The sequence below is a fragment of the Podarcis cretensis genome (assembly GCF_951804945.1).
Source record: "Podarcis cretensis genome assembly, chromosome: 9".
In the NCBI taxonomy this organism is placed as follows: Eukaryota; Metazoa; Chordata; class Lepidosauria; order Squamata; family Lacertidae; genus Podarcis; species Podarcis cretensis.
This window is the reverse complement of record NC_137178.1, coordinates 41,730,431-41,751,622: the sequence shown is the minus strand read 5'-3', so window position 1 is coordinate 41,751,622 and position 21,192 is coordinate 41,730,431. Positions and strand designations below refer to the sequence as shown.

General features: G+C 39.8%; 1 protein-coding gene across 1 annotated transcript in view; it reads left to right on the top strand.

The window, feature by feature from the left end:
• Positions 1–21,192, top strand: part of DCHS2 (dachsous cadherin-related 2) — a 109,870-nt gene that overhangs the window by 79,467 nt on the left and 9,211 nt on the right. Inside the window, exons 8-16 of the mRNA XM_079990404.1 lie at positions 642–799; positions 2,287–3,127; positions 3,971–4,210; positions 7,035–7,169; positions 7,484–7,693; positions 8,353–9,210; positions 15,325–15,435; positions 19,518–19,729; positions 20,563–20,714. Coding sequence (XP_079846530.1) covers positions 642–799; positions 2,287–3,127; positions 3,971–4,210; positions 7,035–7,169; positions 7,484–7,693; positions 8,353–9,210; positions 15,325–15,435; positions 19,518–19,729; positions 20,563–20,714 — 2,917 coding nt within the window. The remainder of the gene's footprint in view (positions 1–641; positions 800–2,286; positions 3,128–3,970; positions 4,211–7,034; positions 7,170–7,483; positions 7,694–8,352; positions 9,211–15,324; positions 15,436–19,517; positions 19,730–20,562; positions 20,715–21,192) is intronic.

Here is a 21,192-nt window from a genome sequence, read left to right as displayed (position 1 = left end):
AGGTGTCAGTTGATGCCGAGAGCCTAAACTCAGCATTTAGCAGGAGATTATTTATGAAAATATTTAATAGAGCAGAATCAATATTTGGGAATTGTTGTAAAATGTAGTCAAGTGCAGAATGGTTGCATTAAATTATATTTTATCCCCGTTGTCAGGTTTTTGGTTCTGCTCTGGTTACCAGAAACTATTTTTATGTAGTTTTTGTGCCAATTTTTCACCAAAATTGTTTCTCGTCTTGTTTTATGGTCCGTAAGTATACACATGGGCATTTATATTGATAGTTATGCAGCGTAACCAATCTGTTCTATCTTCAGTATACACCCAGTGTTTATTGAAGGCATCTGTTGCAGCCACTCAGGATTGTATTCGGCAAAGTAGTTGTGTTAGCACAAGGATTTTCGTTTCTGTGATAGAAGTTCTCCTGCAACTTTTCTCCCCCTCCCCAGATCTGCCCCCATAACACATTTAGGGGATGCATATGGAGGGGAATATGAGAGGCAGTTCTACTGTGCAGCCAAAAATCGAACTAACGGGACTACTTTGTTGATACCACCTCAGGACTTAGGTTTGTTCTGTGATGTACTGTTTCTATAGCACTTCTTAATGTGCAAGTATATTAATAGTTTTGTTATCTTTTTCAGGGGAAAGTTTAGGCCATTTTCAGATTGACAGCAGTAGTGGAGAGTTAAGGACCACTGAAGCTCTTTTGTACAATTGGCGTTCAAGCTACCAAATGGCAATCACTGCAGCTGATCAGGGAGTCCCTCCTCTTCAAGGACAAGTAGTCATCACTGTGGAGGTATTGATTTAAAACAGACATAGTTTTCTTGAAGTATCTGGAGCACCCTCTCCCCCACAATCCATATATTTCTCTGCTGAGCCAATACTCGAAAGGGAAAATGTTTTACTCAATTTTAAATATAGGAACTGCAAATGTTGTGCCAAACATTTCTGCCTCATTAAGCGGAAGCCATCAGTGAAAGTGAGAAAGGCAATACACTTTTTTAAAAAGAGAAATTAGTGGGAAACTTGCAAACACTCTAAAACACACACACGTGTGTGTCTCTTGGTTGCAAACTAAGTTAGTTGTACTTAGGTCCCATTGGAAGCAATGAGAAATAAATTTCATTGTAATCAATTACAGCTTTTGATCAATGGGACCTAATTATGAATAATTTAGATGGGATCCAACTCTCTGTCTTTATCAGATTGTTCCTTTGCCTGACACTCTTGGCCTGATCAGAGACTTTTTAAAGAGAACTTACTGTCCTCTGAACCAAACCTTGGGAACCTCCTGAGATTGCTTTTCTGAATACACTCACTTATCATCACTGTTGTTGGTTTGTACCAGTATGACCAGACAAAAGTGGCAAATTGGAATTGTGCAAATGCAGGCAGTGTTGAACATGATTTAACCTGGTGCATTTCAAACCACAGTTGCTATTCTGTCAGGGGATATACTTACTGATTAGCTTCAGTAAAGGAGACTTGCTGGCCCCTGTGTAGAAAGACCATACCTTATGAAGTTTGAATAAATACCTTTAATTTAAGTTTTTTAGTAGGAGCACTGTAATACACACACACACACACACACACACACACACTGTGTTGAGATAACATTTGTGGTTTGCACAGTGAGTACTGTGCAAGTTATGCAGAAGATTGCATAGTATTAAGGAGATTTGCACCTTTTGTAGTTTGCCACTTTTAATTTGTTTTTGAAATGGTGCAGCCTCCTTTTTCCAATATTCCTTCCTCAATTATGGGCCTTCATCAAGACCTCTGTTGCCAGATAAATATAAGATTCATAGCACATTGCCAAAAAGAAGGTAACTTTAGTTAGTTTTAAAGAATCCTCTAGTAGTTTTTCCTGATTATGCGACTGTTGGGTTATGATTCTTGGAAGTGCTTGAGACGGTTAGAAAGATTTGCACCAAAGCAATTCCTGCTGTGGTTTGATAACCTTTCTGAAAAATCAATTGATAGATTAAACCATTTATCGTGTTTTGTGTGGGCTGTATTCTTACAAGCACAGGAACTCTTTCGGCTATTAGGAAATGATAAATTTGTGGCTGAGGAATGAGCGTCGACAAGAAGCCTCTTCTAAGTGTAAACACTTGTGCTGCTTGTTGAATTCCTGAGATATATTAGCATTAGCTGAAGTACATGTGCTCAGGCTGAGAACAATGAATGTCCTAGAAAAAGTAAAGTATATTTTCAATAAATAAGAGGAGTATTAGTGCTATTTGCTTGTTTCGCTTTTCAAACTTTGTTCTTTTGTTTCAGGTAATCCCACTTCCCCAAGGGAGATCTGTTCCCTCCCCAAACACCAGACATTTTGTCCTACCAGAAAATTTTAGGCCTGCGCAAATGCTGGGCTCTCTAAAATTACCTCACCAGCACCCATATTCCAACAGAAAACAGCATTTTAGCATATTTGAAGAAGATTCTGATGTTCCATTTGAAATCAGCAGTGCTACTGGGGATCTGTTTCTTTCCAAGGAACTTGATTATGAAACAGCATCTCACTACTTCCTTAGAGTTGTTGTGAACGAATACCTGAATAGTTCTCTACAGAATAATACTTTTTTCCTCAGTATTGATGTCAAAGATGAAAATGACCACTCACCATCTTTCCAGGATGACTTTGTTGTAATTGGGATAGAGGAGAATGTGCCCGTTGGCACCTTGGTGTACACGTTTAATGCAAAAGATGGAGATGGAAGTTTTTTAAACAGCAACCTTCAGTATTCTATACACGGGAATGACTTCTCTGAAAATCCCTTTCTCATTCACCCCTCTTACGGTAGCTTAATCACAGCAGTTCCCCTTGACCGAGAGATGACTCCATTTGTTGTCCTGACAGTATCAGCAACAGATCAGGCTGCAAACTTGACTGATCGCAGGCAGAGTTCATTGACAGCAAAAGTCATCATTTTAGATGTCAACGATAACCACCCTAGCTTCGTTTCATCTCCTCTTTCCTACGTTAGAGAAGACACAGAGGTAGGCTCATTAGTGCATCACATACTTGCACGGGATCTAGACCAAGGAAGGAATGGACAAGTCACATACCATCTTCTCTCGAATAATGAAGACCATCCATTTGTAATAGATAAAACTGCAGGTAAGGGTAAAAAGGGCTAAGTTAGCCCATAGAAGTCGCACTGGGAATTCTTTCCATCTCCTTGAACTCTTGAAAGCAACTTTTTGATTGAACATAGAGCAAAAGTGTTGTGGAAACTTGTAAACATTCACCAGCTTCCACACAGAATTTAACATATATTAAAGGACTGTAGAAATGCATGGTCCAATTGAGTGTCGGTCTCAGCCCCAGTGACAAAGTGTCAAGGAAAGAAGCAAACGGGCAAGTTAAGCACCTCTGTAAGGGAAAAGGCACATACTAGTAATTTATTTAGCAGCACTTGGCCCACAATCCAGAATCGGAAGCAATGGTTGGAAGCACATTTGCAAACTATGCTTTGAGCTCTGATTTGTGCAAACAAAAAGCAGGTTACAAATGGAGAAGGTCAGCAGGGATATAGGAGCTATCTAGTGTATCACACAGGGTGTGTGAAAATAAGGCATAGGTGTTTGTTCCCTTGAGGCCAGCTTTTCCAGCTGACCTGGAGAAGTTGAGGCAGAAAGTCTTATGTAATATCTCTTCTGCTGCAGTGGAGAATGAGTGGCTCAAGGAAGGGGGGGGGGTGTCATTTTGATGAAAATGGAAGTGATCCCTTAAAGGGGACTTTTTCCTTGTGGATATAGCAGGCAAAGGCAAATCTTCTTTATGGTAATGTTGTCTCTGTACTTTAGCAACTCAGACCTTGGTTTGGCATCTGAACTATAGTTTGCACAAACCATTGATTTGACATGAGAGCTGAACTGAGCCATAGAAAAGCTTTACTGAAACACCAACTGCATTGGGAGAAATTTTATATCCTTACGACAATTTTCCCTTTCACAACAGGACTGCTAACTACCGCCTTTGCTTTGGATCATGAACACCAAGAATATTACAACCTGACCGTTGTGGCCCTCGATAATGGTACCCCAGCTCTGTCTGCAACTCAGAGTCTGACAATAATTGTTGTCGATGTGAATGACGAAGTTCCAGTGTTTACCAGATCTCTATATGAATCTTTCATCTGTGAAAATGAAGATCCAGGAGCAGTTGTCATTAAAGTTGAAGCCATAGATAAAGATTCAGGTAGTTTGCTTTCTACAAAAAAATGACAAATTCACAGTATTTTGACATCAACCTTTGAATAGATTTCCAAGCATAACTGAGTATTTAGTGTTTTGAGGAGCACTCTTCTTGGCCATTTATTTTTTTCTATCTCAAAAGCATTTTTTTAAATAAGTGACACGTTTAATAGAAATTGAAAACATGCATTAATATTATTTGGCCAGAGTGGGGCGCTGTAATCCCAGCATCTGTTTTTCTCTCCATTATAGCTAAAAAGAGATTGTGACCTACAGGAGCGAACCTTTTCTAAACATAAAAAGTAACAGCACAAACACTTCCTTTGCATTTTAATGTTCCCCAAATACTAACATTAGAAGTAAAAGGAGAGGTTCAGCTCCTGTGGAATTTTCCCTAAGCAAAAATACTTCCAAAATTCAAGTTTACAGGATCGGTTGCATCTGTTAATGTCCCATGAATTTTAGTGGGATTTAAGTTTAAAGATTTAAGTTTAAGTTGTGTGGTGATGCTATTACAAGAATCCAGGAAGGACCTAGGAATTTGCTCTTGGGGTTCCATGAAATAGCACTACCCGTGAAGAGTTCCAAAGTCATGCTTTGCAGAGTTCCAAAATATGCTTGCAGAGATAATAGAATAAAAACACTCCCCTGGAGGCAAATCACCACAATCGCCACAAATTTATACATAGACTTGGATCGTAAGTTATGTACAAGTAACCTTAAAGTGGAGCAGCTACCTGGTGGACCTGTGTGGTTCCAGATCTTCATATTGCATTGTTTTTAATGTTGCTGTTAACTACAGCAGTATAAGCAAGACTACTTAAAAGATGGAGGCTTGAGTACAAAGAGATGCACTGGCGGTGGTTTCATCAGGGCAACATTTTGGACAGGTCTCCAGGGTCTCACTTAAAAGAATAGGCAGGTCCCAGACAGAGCATTGCTGACTTACCAGTTTTTGAGTGAGGCAATTCAAATTAACTTCCAAAGAGGAACCCCTACCATATCAGTAAGCTGCATTGAATCCAGAATCTAAAATGGCCTAATTGTGCCATTTTGTACTTTGCAAGAGGTGGGGTTTCTCAGTATCTCCCTTGGAAAACCTCCTCAAACCCCATGTAGCACTTAGCAAGCTGGTCCCCAAACTGAATCTGTCTGTCTGTATCTGTAATACAGACAAATATTTAACTTTTACCTAGCTGCAAGTCATATACAATAACCTGAGATGCATACTTGTTATCCTCTCTGCAAAATGTAGGATTAAATCCATTATACTTAATAGCACCAGTTATTTTGCTGTATAACACGTTATGAAAATGGTGCCATGCTTTCCTCGGGAGAGCACTGAAACCACAAGAAATATGGGAACAATTTATTCTGAAGCAATAAAGGATGCGAATGGGAAACAGAGTTCCCACTACAGAAGGCATACAGCTATAGCAAGAAGCAAACAGCTGCTAAAGTTCATAAACAACATTTTCTCCCGCAGCACTGAGGAGAGTGGTATTGATTTTGCATGGTAACGAAGTATTACGGAACGCCATATAAACTGTAGTTGCAGCTACCCCATTCTTAAGTAAAGTGCACAAATAACAATCAAGAAGGCAGGGTTCTCAAGTAGTGAAACACACCTCCTTTAGGTGGCTGGGTATTTGCTGGATGATGACAAGTGCATTCTAGATCAGAGTTATCAGTCTTTTCATGCTCAGGTCCATGTGTAGGGTGAAAGACTGAATCTGTAGTGGAACTGAGGGGGCAAGATTAAATGAGGGGAGAACCACCTTGAGCTCCTTGGAGAAAAAGGTGGAACGTAAGTGCAAACAAACAAACAAACAAACAAAAACAAACAAACGGTATGTTTGGCTTGTGATTCTTATTGTAGTTGCCAACACCATGTGTCCCATAGCCAATTTTCAGTTGGTTTCACCACAAAGTAGTTAAAAATATCACCTCGTAATGTGATAAGAATAGTGTATTTAAACTACCCTATTTTTAGTATGAGGTTGTTTATTAAGGCTGCTTCTGCTGCTTGTGGGCAATGCAGAAATACAGGGGCTACATGTCCATAACGACTTGGAAAGCTGTTGTATACAGAATCGGTCGCCTAGCCCAATATTGGTTGCCTACCCAATATTGGCTTCTCTGAGTGGCTGCAGCTGAATTTAGGCAGGGGTCATTCACCTCCTTATCAACCTGTTGCTTTTTAAATAGAGGTCCTGGAATTCATGCAAAACATGTGCTCTATCTCAGAGCTACAGTTTCCCTCCCTTAAGAGATAAACGAGACTTGCATGAATTCCCTCTTACCCTCTTAAATTGGTTAGGGCATACACATAAATGTTCTCCTTACTGGGTACTTCTGACTTACTGAGATTTCCAGATTACTAGATCTTGTACACCGGTAACCCTGTGTTGTTTACTGTATTCTGGTTTGTATTGCATAAAACTACAACATTGGCTCTGCCTGATTAGGTAGGGGTTTCTTAGATGGTCACCTGAGGAGCTACATGGCAAGCACCTTTTAATATTTGGAGAATTAGGAATGATGTCTAATGCAGTATAACTTGGCAAGAAAAAACTCGCACTAGTTCTTGGTGCGAGCCAGCAAGAGTTCTCCAGATTTTTATAAATAGGTTTATAAATAGCATTACTAAAAACTGTGCTGAGCTTTTTTGTTTTATACAAGGGATTCTATATGAGTAATAATGAATTCAGTTACCTTTGTACCAAAATATTTCCATAGGAAAATAGCTAGTAAGCCAGAACCTGGACTATTAATACTGAGGTTTGATACACTTAGATGATTTATTGGTTTTCCCATTGTATTTTAAGGAATCAATTCTCTACTCCAGTATGAAATTTTACCAGGTCCTGGATATGAAACTTTTCAAATAAACCCAGATACTGGAGAGATTACAACAATCACCTCGCTTGACAGGGAGGCTCAAGATAAATTCACTATTAAAGGTAAGAATCTACTTCAGTTTAATGGGTGTTGCACAAAATTTGCAAGTAAATCAGTGGGTTTTTTTTAAAAAAAACCCTGAGATTTTAATAGAAGTTGTTACTTATTGTCTCTACGCCAGGGCAACAAAATTTAATGAAACAAAAGCAGTGCAATGTGTTCAGAAACATAAAGTTGTGTTGTGTCTTAGGAGGAACAGCATGCAAAGTTTGTTGTTCTCACGTTGTTGGTAGGCAGTCTACTGTACCTTGCTTTTGTATAAAAGGTAATGGTAAAGGGACCCCTGACTAGCTTTCAAATGTGCTTTTCTATTTAGTGCTGGTTCAAGACAGTGGAACTCCCATTTTATCCAGTACAGCGACAGTAATCTTCAGAGTACTGGATGAAAATGACCACGCTCCCAAGTTCATCCTTCCAGTTTCTGAAATCCAAATTATGGAGAACCAAGAGCCTTCAACAGTATCAACTGTGTTGGCTGTAGACAAGGACGCTGGTGGTAATGGGACTGTGCAATATCACATCATTGGTAGGCTGAATTGCTTTATACCCTGAATATTAAAAATGTCGCAGTGTAATATTTTCTGATCTCTTTAGAGGTTTTAATTTATTTTATTATTTAAATTTTCCCCCCACATGGTATTTATCTTGCAGTGGCATGGTTGAACAAAATGGGAAATAGGCCTGCAATGAGGAGGGGTGGTGTTCTTCTTGTCTGGATAAGGAAAAATAACTATAAGGGTCCCTAGTAGCCAAAGCATAAACAGTAACAACCCAGAATATAAGAAATGATAGATATAGATATTACAACACTAAACATCTTTGCTTCCCATAGGTAAACTTTTGGTAGAGTAGCAAGTCAAAATAACTTCTTTTGTTAACAATTTTTGTAGATTCCGTTGTGTAACTGAAGTTGGCAAAAGAGTACTTTGCTCAGAAGCAATAGATCTTGCAAGTTTGATTTGAGGAGGACAGAGGGGAAGAGAATCCATTTGGCAGAATAGTTGCTATTTAAATTTAAATAGTTGCTATTTAAATGAAATGCAGGTATCAGGAAAGCATACCTGGGGCCCATAGTTGCAAAAATTTTACTATCAGGTGGATTGGTGTTGTTTTTTTTAAGTGGTCCTTTAAAGAGAATGCTCAGCCAATGTGTTCTTTTTCTTTAATGTTTGCTCCATTTTAAAGGTGGAAATGTTAAAGGATACTTTGCATTGCACAAAACGTCAGGAGACCTCTTCACCACTTGCAGCTTAGACAGAGAAACTGACAGTAACTTTACCCTGGTTATTGAGTGTTTCGACTTGGGCAGTCCACCAAAAAGCTCGGTGACCCAACTGCATATCAAAGTCCTGGATGAAAATGACAACAGTCCCTTGTTTGCAAGAAACCAGTATCAAGTGTCAGTGAGAGAAGACATTGGAGAACGGTCAGCAGTTCTTGAACTTTTTGCAGCAGATGCAGATGAGGGTCCAAATGGTGAGGTCACATACTCTCTCACAGAGGACATCCTTGGAGCCTTCACCATTGACAGGATTACTGGTGTGATATTTACTACCAAACTGCTGGACCGGGAATTAAAATCTCAGTATGTATTTAAGGCTTTGGCAACAGACTCTGGCATCCTCGGACCAAGAAGCACGAGTGTTACTGTAATTGTGCATATTGAGGATCTCAATGACAATAGTCCCTTTTTCCTACAGAATCCTGTCATTGTTCATGTATCTTCTCACACACCTATAAATCAGACATTGGCTACTGTGAGAGCCAGCGATGTTGACCTAGGACTAAATGGAGTTGTGAATTTTAGGTTCCTGAAACCACAAACCATGTTTCAGATGGGCCCAAGCACGGGAGAAATTTTTCTTCGAGAACCTGTACCTTATGAAGGCCTCGTTTCATACCTCCTGATAGTGGCTTCTGATCAAGGAGTCCCAGCTAGAACAGCAACTGCACTTTTGGCCGTCTATTCGGAAGCACAGGCAGAGATTATTTCATTCAGCCGTACTGAATATGAAGTAGCAGTTCCTGAAAATAGTGAAATAGGTGGGTACCTAGTCATGATCTTTGTTTTTGTTCTACAGCCAAAAATGTGTCATTGTGGGAGTTTCTGTAAGGGACATGAAGAACCTTTAACATCATATGCAGTCATGAGTTAATTGTTAGTATTTGAATAGGAATTTTATGTTCTTGAGGACTGAGTCTGAATGGAATCATGCCTGAGTTGTTGCTCAGGTATCTTATCTTATTTTTCTGTTCTGTATGTGTGTACTGTGCATTCTAGATGAAGAAAGGTGTCGCATCAGACACAGACTCCAATTTTAAGTACTGAACATGGGGGGAGTGAAATAAATTAGGCTGCATAACTGCCTGAGATCATGCAATCGTGGTTTAATGTTACTGTGTAATCAGCAGGTGTACCTGTGAACAAAAAAAGTGGGGGGATCTTGTATTATTTAAATAACCTAGTTGATAGGAGGTACAATTTTTATCATACCTTTTGCTGTGTAAGTTTTAGTACTTGGGGAAATTATTTGCTCAGTGTTTTTCCATTGACAGCCTGTCTAAGCTTTAATTGGAGCTAGTAGTGTTGGTCATCTAGAAAAGTGGTAGTCAGTGAAGGCCCTTCTTATGATTTCTAGTTTGCAAATATATTTCACTTTCTCTGTTAAATGCAGTAATTTTGTTTTGCATTTCTATACATCAGTTGAGCACAACATTTGCTTCATATTGCTCTTACCTGCCTGAATCAGCAGACTGTCTGTGAGTTTGTTCATTTTGAAACAAGGTGCTATTAACTGGGATTTCCAACTTCTTGATTGCAGAGATCTGTGGTTCTTTAATCTCTGTGCATGTGTGTGGTGAAAATGTATGGTGCTTTCCTAAGCTCAATGCTAACAGCATTCTCTCACAAATGATTTCCCCCCCCATCTTTCATGGGTTTTTTAAAAACAAGGCTCTTAGTAAATATGCATGTGATTATTAAAATTCAATGAGATAATCTGTTATTGAAATGGTCTGTTAAAAATATGGCTTTGTAAGGGGTGTAGTTTGACATTATGGAAATTCCCTAAGGCGTTGTGGTAAGAGAATAGAAACAGCCTGCTGCTAAATAGTAATAAACATAAATAAGAATAAATTTGGATAGTTTTGATTAAAGCACACTGAGGGAATATTTAGAGTGGAAATGTGGGAGTCTGCCTGCTTTAGCTTGGGAATTGGCTCTTGGAGAGAAACAGTTTGCAGGATAGGATCTAGAAGTTCTTCTGTAGAGATTTAGACTTTTTATTTGCTCTATTTTGGTTTGCCCTCATTAATATGGGAAACCAAAAGGGAGAAAGTCAGCATTTAGGAAAATAATTCTTTATACCTTTTCCCACACATGGCAAACTGTGTTCATGGGAATGTGTAGTGGGGTAGGCAGTATCATCCCAGCCCAACATGCATTCATTTATTTTTACCACCACTCCTTCTAATGCTGAGCTTGATCTCAAATGGGGCCACTGAGCAACAAGAAGGAAGTAGCCAGCATGCCTGAGGGAAACAAAGATACTTGCAGAAGAACAGGTTCAGAAATTAAACCTGAGAGGGTCAAACAAACAAACAATCAAACAGCCTCATAAGGGTTGAGCTGCTTAATAGCTATAGAACACTGAGCATCTGCTGGAGGAGAAAGGAGAGATGAAATTGGGCAGTTGAATGGAAGTAGCTGAAGAACAAGATGTATAGTCTCAGCCTCCTGGTAATCTTCAAGATGCCAGCAGCCTAGCTGAAAGAAAAGGCAAGAAGCACAAAGAAGAGAGTCGAAACAGCAAAAGAGGGTGGAGAAAGAGATGCATTAGATATTTTTAAAAAGCAAAGAGAACTATCTCATTATTTAGAGAAGTAATTTCTGGGTACACATATTTTAAAATTTCTCCACGAACAGAAGTGAGGCCTGTCTATAAGAAATCAGTGGAGAAATGCAAGATTTTAAATGTAGCTTTGGAAGATGATGGATGATGGATTAGCTCAAGCGAGAGAGGAAAGACAAAGATACAAAAGGAGGGGAAGAAAAAGCAAAAACCAAGAGCAGAGGTGGCAGGGAGGAAGCGTCTCCACCTGCATCATCCAACCCAGACACTGAGGTCCAACACTGAGGGCCTTCTGGCAGTTCCCTCACTGCGAGAAGTGAGGTTACAGGGAACCAGGCAGAGGGCCTTCTCGGTAGTGGCGCCTGCCCTGTGGAATGCCCTCCCAGCAGATGTCAAGGCAATAAACAACTATTCTACTTTTAAAAGACAACTGTTTAGGGAAGTTTTTAATGTCTGATGCTGTATTGTTTTTAATATTCAATTGGAAGCTGCCCAGAGTGGCTGGGGAAACCCAGCCAGATGTGCGGGGTATAAATAAATTATTATTATTATTATTATTATTATTATTATTATTATTATTTAAAAGGTTGGGTGGGCAGCAGAGGAGATTTGGGGGGGGGAGAGACTATAGCTTTTCTGAGGAAACCAGAACCTTAGTCTGTCAAAAAGGCACACTTTAACCATGGAATGAGCCAGAAGAAGACATACAAGATGCCGCCCAACAGCAGTGCCTGCAGACAGACAGTCAGGCCATGTAGCCATAGCAGTGACCAAAGGAGGAATGACTGCTGGGGGGCGTCCAGAGAGAATAAACGCCATGGTGCATCTGCAGTAGCACAACCAGATGTCTTCATCTGCCCCAGCTGCAACAAAACATGTCTAGAGCAACAGCAGGTCCTGCAACCTTCCAACAGTTGGACCTCACTCCCAACTCCTCCATTGTCTCCCAAGACAGACAGATGCCAACATGTGATCTTTCACACAACATAAAAGTCAATTCTGGAAAACTAGAAGAATCCAGCAGGTTATTTGCTTCCAGAAAAAAAACATTGCAACCCCATTAACCTGGAAAAATTGCATGCATTGTAATTTCATGTGATGACATTTAAATTTAGTGTGACGTGGTGATATATTGATCAAAAAGCCACTGTTTTACAACACAACAGGTGATGCAGCTTAAAAGGAACATTTGAATCTGGGATAAAAGCACGAGTATTATCAGGAAAATGCATTAATCACCACATCTGAATGTACCCTATTTCATTTTTTTCTGAAAGTTTCTATTATGTGATAGTGCGAGACTCTAAGAATGTAGTTGCAATGACTCTGACCAGCAATCAGAACTCTAGTTCCCATGATTAATTTCGGCTTTTGCATACCTGTTAGTTCCACCTTTTTACTTCTGTAGAACTTCAAATCATTCCTGCTTTGCTTGGAACTTCTCAGAAGCAGCTGAGCCCTTGCAATAACATCATGTGTAGTTTCTACGTGGATATTGTTGCTTCTGTGGCCAGGTAGGCAGCAAATAACAAGGCAGTTAACATTTCCTTTGTTCCTGTTTTTAGAAATTACAGTGTAAAGTACAAACATGAGAATTTTGTACTAGCATCAAGCCAAACGATAGAGATGGTATGTTCCTGACCCCTGGGTCTGTTTGTATTTACAGAATGTTTCCTGTAATATAATAAAATCTCATTTGGAAAAGGTCAATATACAGTAACCTGAATCCATCACAACTGATTAAAATCAATTGCCATGTTACAGAATTGGTTTCACAAGTGGCTAAAATTCCCATAGCTTTAATCTTGTTAGATCTTTAGAAAACCTTAACAACAAAAACCTATGTTGGTAACTGTTTTCTAAACTTAATCACAGTTAGATGTGATGTGTTTGGTTCGGATAATGCCTCGTGTTTTGTTTGTTCTTCCTACTTTTGCTACAAACAGAATGGTTGTTTATTTCATGCCTTTTGCTATGATAGATCAGTTCTCTTCTGGATTCGGGATCTCAATGAACAACGGTATACTCTCTTTGATGTTAATAACAAACTGTGCAAATCTTTGTGAAACATCTTGAGGCTAATTCTTGCAACACTAAAAAAGTGTAACCCACTGAAATGTTTGACTTTTTTCTTTGACCAGCTTGAACATCCCTTTCACCCAAAACGTATCACAAAATGACTTTGAAATACCTCATTTTCAAAAGGCATTTGCCATGTGGTATATGGTGGGGGGGGGTCTTCTGTTTGGAAGAAACTTAAGTAAATGTGTTTAGTTTGGTTCTTTGAAACATGACTATATTTTGGGTTTTTTAATTGTTTGTTTATTTGGGTTTTTCCTTTCTTTTCCTCAGTAGTGCTGTGAGAAACATCTTCTTTCTTTTAAGAAAGAAAGCATAGGGCTGCTTAAGAAATCAGGGGCCGCAAGCTTCCTTCAAAAGGACCAGTTAGTCTTAATGTTGTAGCAGACGTTATGCAAGGCACCGTATTTTTCTCTCTATAAGACGCACCAGACCATAAGACGCACCTAGTTTTTGGAGGAGGAAAACAAGAAAAAAAATATTCTGAATCCCAGAAGCCAGAACAGCAAGAGGGATTGCTACGCAGCGAAAGCAGCGATCCCTCTTGCTGTTCTGGCTTTTGGGATAGCCGCGCAGCCTGCATTCACTTCATAAGACGCACACACATTTCCCCTTAATTTTTAGGAGGGAAAAAGTGAGTCTTATAGAGCAAAAAATACGGTACTTGTTGCACAAATTAGGTGACAGTGAGTAACTTTTTGAAATGAAGAACAAGCTGGATTTGAAGCAGACACCAGAAAAACAAGCAAGATCAGGTTGTTTAGAACATCATACAAATTTTGCTCTATATTTTTTATTTTAAATGACCTGGTCTTGCTTGTGGATCATCACTAATACATTGTGAAACTGCCATTCTTTCCTATTGATTTTGGAACATTCCCTCTACTCTACTGGGACATTTGCATGCATTGATTAAACATGGTACAAAATGGAAATCTTTGTCTGATCATTACCTTGTGCCCCCGTGTGTTCCTCTGTCCCTACAATCATGTGTTTCAACATGCTGTCTTTCATCACAGGATGCTTGTACATACTCACAAAGAGAAGGGAGGCAAGGACAAATGAAAGGAAATAAATCTGCAGCAAACTGGGGATGTGAATTAATTTTAGCACTTCCCTATTTTAAATTGGAAAGAAGGAAGATAAGCAGAATACAGGGCCAGATGAACTCACAGTTCAACAGAGGAATAGATCCAGGGAAATACACCCATTCCTCCTGCTTATGTACTGTAATTTGGAAAAATATATATGCTATTATGACATCCTTGTCCAAATTTCCGTCTAAAGTTTTGGCTGCTGCACCTCAAAAGGGTATTGTAGAACTGGGAAAGGTTTAGGAACGAGCAGCCAAAATGATAAAGGGAGCTAGAGCACCTCACGTATATGACAAAAGGTTACAAAGTTTGAGGTTTATGGAAAAGGTAAGGGGGAACATGATAGTGCTTTATAAAATTATGCATGGTGTGGAGAAAGTAGATAAAGAGGACCCCCCCCATCTTTTTCTCATGATAAAAGAGCCAGTGGTCTTCCAATGAAACTTAACCTTGGGAGACCCAGGACAGACAAAGTGAAGTACTGATTCATGCAGTGCGCACTTAAACTATGGGATGTTGGGATAGCCACCAACATGGGTGTCTTTAGAGGGGGGGGGGGTTAGACAAATTCATGACTTTTAATGGTTACTAGTTGTGGTGTCTATATTGTACGCAGTATCAGATGCCATATGTCTCTGAGTATTACTTCATGAAGATCATGAGTAGGAGCATGCTGTTGTGCTAATGTCCTGCTTGTGGCCACTTGGCTGACCACTGTGAGAAGAGAGTGCTGAATGAGATAGGCCTCTGGCTCTCATTAAGTTCTTAAGCATAACTGTGTCCTGTTCTTAGAATAAATGAGTTCCACACCCCAATGCAATATTTGATGCTCTCCAATGCCTTCTGCAGTTTTAGACCACTTTCTTACACAGTCAAAATGTGGATGGGTAATGTTCATGAATTAGTGTGATGAATAGGTTTGACCGGTTGGTGAGGCTGACAAGAGCTGTTCTAGAGAACAGAATAATACCTGTCGTTATTATATGACTATATAAACAACGTGCAAAAATTCTCCAGATAGGAGACGGATGGCTAAACTTTCATAGTTCAACCTCACATGGAATAAATTAATAACTGGTTAAGATAAAATCTTTCCAAGTTTTAGTCACTGCAACATATTCTTGTTTTTCTAGGCACCTCTGTTTTCACTGTGGCTGCATATGACCGTAGTCTGATGGGAAAGAATTTAAAACACACAATCATCGGTGAACATGGAGATATTTTCTACATCCATCCCATCATGGGTAAATCAGCCTATCTATCTGCATCTGTACTAAAACCATTTGAGGCTTTTGTAAAATATTTTCCACACTTGAATTATGATTGCTTTTGTATAAACATTATCTCAGTGGTTAGTGTTAGTTTATTTAAGTGCCAGTGGAAGCTGGCTTTTGGCCTTTAAATTTAACAAAGATGTGTTTGCTAAAATCAAACTTTCTTAGGATTGCTTTTCTACAAAACGAATTCAGGGCCTGATTCATTCTTCCATGTTAATATTAGCGGCGGAACTGAGATCTGAAGCATTATTTACTTGCCCTAGGTGAGAAAATGATCAGAATAGATTTTCACAAAGCTATCCTCTGAAACAAGGTTTATTTTTGCTAATAGTAACACACTTTGTTGTTTAGTCGTTTAGTTGTGTCCAACTCTTCGTGACCCCATGGACCAGAGCACGCCAAGCACCCCTGTCCTCCACTGCCTCTCGCAGCTTGGTCAAACTCATGCTGGTAGCCTCGAGAACATCATCCAACCATCTGTCGTCCCCTTCTCCTTGTGCCCTCCATCTTTCCCAACATCAGGGTCTTTTCCAAGGAGTCTTCTCTTCTCATGAGGTGGCCAAAGTATTGGAGCCTCAGCTTCAGGATTTGTCCTTCCAGTGAGCACTCAGGGCTGATTTCCTTCAGAATGGATAGGTTTGATCTTCTTGCAGTCCATGGGACTCTCGAGTCTCCTCCAGCACCATAATTCAAAAGCATCAATTCTTCGGCAATCAACCTTCTTTATGGTCCAGCTCTCACTTCCATACATCACTACTGGGAAAACCATAGCTTTAACTATACAGAGTAACAGCCTTCAGGTGTCATCCTTTCTATCACCTAGGCAAGGGGTAGGAAACCTCAGGCCCAGGGCAAATGCAGCCCTCCAGGCATCCTCTGTCTGACCCTAAGGATCCTCACTTGGTTATATTCCCTCCCCAAGCTACATCCCCTACTGGTCCTGCCTGCTCTGCAACTCCTCAAATGTTTTTGCCTGACTAGAATACAGCCTTGATCTGTGATAATACCAGCTGTTTTCCTGGGTGGAGGTTGCAGTTTAGGTTCAGTATGTTTCTCATCAGAAAGAAAATTCATCAAACATCAATTGTGATCAGGCAAAGTGATTGCAAACTTCACATCAATTTTAATTAGCCAGCTTTAATGTGACATTTTTCATATTTAACTTCAACAGTGTTGCAAATATGGATGTGAAAAGAGCTGTAAACATTTTTGTATATTTGTGGAAAATCCATTGAAACATAAAAGTATGTATTTTTAAAAGATTTTTACATAAACCATCCACTGGCTAGGTTTTATGAGTAAAGTCGCTTTGTGCTAAATGAATACCATCTGATAGCTGAAAAGAACTTCCTTCTGGCTGTGGAAAGAGATCTACTGCTTAGTTAAACCTCAAGTATGTTTTTAATAATCAATTATTTTATTAACATGACTGTCTCATTTAATCTCAATCAAGTACGCATTTGGGAACGTTTACATAAGATGTTTTCAACAACTGGATTGTTAATAGAGGAGAGTCAAGCTATATGTCTGTCTCTCTGTGTGTACACATATGTTTACTTGTGCTGGCAGAATAATCATAGCCAACCCAAGATCCATTTCCATTGGTATGATTCTGAGGCATGATTAGAGAGATGGAAGCTTATAGGTGCTCAGTGCCACTATTTACATGCATATACAGCCTCATCCTGTACTTTGCTGTGCAGTAAAGCCTTGATTAGCATGTGGCACCAGGGTACCAGCATGTGTACTATAGGAACATAACTGAATTCTTCTTGACCAGGATACTGCTGTGCCTGCAATCCAGCACAGGGAAGCCCCTGTTGGAGATTCATTCCCCGTGTCTGCAGTCATAGGATTGTTGTCTACCACATGTCAGTGTATGTTTTCATTCCACAGTGTGGGAAGTGACAGACAGGATGTTTATGTTACTGTGTTCCGTGAAGTGGGACTATTGTCCTTTGTTCTCTCTCTGAAGTCTGATGAGAACGAGCGAAGTCAGAATGCTCTGAGTGTATTATATGTAAATAAACGTAGATTAGCCAAAATGCTGTGCTATTGGTTCTGTTACGCAAACTGCAAATACTCTGCAGATCCGTAAGTGTGCATCAGTCGCTGTGATGTTCGAGTTGGAGAAAGCTTTTGAAGCTCCCAAATGACCGACCAGGAGGGAGAGATCATGCCAGTCAGGCGTGTGTCTCTACCAGGGTCCTACACAAGAGTAGGACACTCCTAACAGCCCCCAGCATCCAAGTGGTTTTTCAGGGGAGGTGGGAGAGAAGAGGCACGGCCACAGAAATCCTAAGTCCATTCTTGCATTTCAGCTGGCAGAACTTAGTGGTAAGGTTTATCGGGGTTCTTTATAAGTACTCTGCCTTTTTAGGATGTTCCTTTAGGAAGCCTCTGCTTATTGGAGTAAGATCAAGCTATCCAGCCCCAGTTCTCCGTTTGATTGCTCCAGGAAGTAAACTTGTCAGCAAGTTGCAAACCAGATGCTGTGTAAGTTCCAACAATGCACAGTTTTTGATACTTTTATGAAAAGATAAAAAATTAATGTGGTTGAATCTAGACTTCACCTACTGCAGACAGAAAGAGTCATTCCGTCCATGGGAGACATTTCATCCAGTGGAGGGAGTCCCACTAGTTGGAGGAGAGAAGTAACTCTTGCCAATTCTCCCATTCCTCGGCAGCTCCCAGTGTCATTTAGCTGAGGAGGAGAGAGGACTTCGGAAAAGTTGTTTCCCACCTCCCCTACCCATGCCAGCATATAAGCACCAGGAACATAACTGTGTTCAGGGGGTGCTGATAGAAGGGAACTGTGGACCCAACCATTGATACAAAGAAGAACAAAGTGTTAAGACTCCTCGTTGTTTTCACTGTGACAGACAAAGAGGGAGATGTAAAAATTCTTGTTATGATACACAGTTCCCTATCAGTTCCGTTCCTCTCACCTGTAGTCTGATGTGGTACAGCCCATAGTTTTATTACCATGGTGAGAAGTAGGCCTAAAAGCCAGGTCACATACAAAATTCATGCTGCAGATGTTGGCTAGTGGAAACATATATCAGTAGCTGCAGAGTATGATACCTGGGTCCAAGGTTATAGTCTAAAGCAGCCTCTCTCAACCTGTGGGTCCCCAGATGTTGTTGAACTACAACTCCCATCACCCCTAGCTAGCAAGGCCAGAGCTCAGGGATGATGGGAGTTGTAGTCCAACAACATCTGGGGACCCACAGGTTGAGAACCGCTGGAAGCATGACAGGTTTTGCAGAAGCTTAGCAGGACTGGGTTTGGTCCATTTCCCAGATGGGAGTCCTTTGTATACCACCTTGAATATCATGCTGGAATAAATGCAGTACATAAATAAGGAGTTTTCTTCAAATACCCATTATGCAATCTTGATGCAAGGGTAATATAGAAAAGAATGTGCAAATGATAAAATAAGACATCAGAAAAACTGGCAGTGGGTCATTAATTAGGCCTTTGAAACTCAGCCTCCTTCACAGAGAGAGCTCTAAACTGTACCCATTGCATTGGTAGTGGCATAGACAAATATTTGTGGCAGAAGGGTAGGATTGTCCTGCCTTGTAAATGTTGGCTTCTGGGGTAGTAAGAATTCACCAAGATAAGTGTGTGCCACCAGCCCTCATCTGGACCTCTTCCATTAGCCTTTCTTTGGCTGCTGTGGATCCTGAATTGGACTAATAAAAAGCAGATGCAGTCCCACTTTAATGTAGATTGCTTGGTTAGATTGCTTTTATTAAGATTCTCTAAAAAATAAAAAATAAAAATTGCTTTTTGCCAAATTGCCATTATGGTTTTCATTTTTTCTGCACTTTTTAGAGAGTGATTGAAGTGAAGGAAGAAACTCTAGATCTACAATTTAAAGTGGTTAAAATAGATAATCAGGCATGCAGTTGTCTTCTCTTTCATTCACAAATTTCTTTACCTTGTTTACTTATTTTTTATGTAGAATGCACTGCTGTTTTAACTATGTATGTATATTCCTGAATATATAACAGTCATCTGTTTGTTTTCATCAAACAAAACAGGTGACATCACAGTAAAACGAGCTGAATTTCTTGACTATGAAGTGAGGAAAAAAGTACATTTTGCAGTCTTAGCTGGAAATGGCTTAACTTCAGCGGTGTGTGGGGTGACAGTATTTATACAGGATGTGAATGATAATGCACCTCAATTTGATCAAAACTATTTCAAAACATCAGTTTGGGAAGGTCAAGTCTACAACACATACATCATGCAGGTAACCTCAAACATGTTTAAACTATATTTGTCTGAAGTTTCCCTTCTTAATGTATTTTTTCGTCCACTTTTATCATCATTACAAACCAGTCATTACAAACCAGTTAATTTATTTAACCAAACTCTACAGATTGACAGGACCATTTGAAATACCTATTTTGGGTTACTCCTCTCAATTTTTTAATGCATCCTTTCTCGAAGGAGTCCCTGGTGGCTGTCTCTTTTTGGGCAAGAGGAGAGAGGGAGAGCACTCATCTTGGTGGGACAAAAAGAGGAAATGTAGATCTTGTAAAGAAAATGAATGTAAATTTCAGTTCTGAAGTATGCAGCACTGATCAGCAACAAGGAGCAATAAAAACAACTGTAGTCACTACAAAATCAAGAAAGCCATATGATGAACATATATGAGAAAACATGGGTCTTACTTGAATTCAAAACTGGAACCAGCATTTAGGAAGCCATGGGACTGCATGCACACACTCACTACCAACACTTGTAATTTCCCCTGCTGTTCTAAGTATTCAGATCCTTCCCCATATGCAAGGCAAGCTACTGCATGTGACATTGCAGCAGCCTTAAGCATGAGGGGACATTGACCCATGTATGGATTATCCCACACTGAGAATAAGTTTCATTGGCTGTAATCCAACACCTTCTGAACTCTACATGCACCTATTGTCACATACGTGGGAAAATAATACGTTTGGCCAATAGAAGCAAAGTTGCAACACAAACAAACTGCGGCAAGCGCCACATGTGCATCCGAGATCCATTTCTACTCCAGCATGTAGAGCTAAGTGCCTTAGCATAAGGATGGGTTTTCTCTCCATACAGATCTACGCAACAGACGATGACACTGGACTTAACGGAGAAATTGAATATTCCATTTTATCTGGCAACACAAATGAAGCATTTCTTATTGATTCAGCACAAGGAATTATATCAACAAATGCAATCCTAGACCGTGAAGACATTCCATCATATAGGTTTGTTTATAACAAATACAAGATCTATAGCTGGTGTGAGTTTTGTTTGTGTGGGGTGGAAGGGAGGAAGGGGTTGTTGGGTCAAGTTAGCCATATCAATTCATATGCTGTCAGTGGGTTCTTGTTGTTATCTTGTTGGGCTGTTTATGTAATGAAGGGGAAGCACACGGGTGAAGGTGTCCTCCTTTAATTTGTCTTCCTTTAATTTAGTTTCAGTTTGTTGGTTAGGTTTTCTAGTAAGGCTGTGTCCTATACTGTTTGCTACCAGTGGTCCATGTTTACTCCTGACAAGTCCCTCCAGTTTCTAGCTATGATGCTCCTAGCTGCTGAGAGTAGGATGTTATAAGCTCTTTGTAGTGTGAGTGTGCGTTATTGTCTTGGAAATTATTCAATAGGGCTATGAACTTTGCTTTTTCAAAGTTCAAATGATCTCCTCTTTGACCTACACAATAAAATTGGGTGGAAATGTTAAATGTTA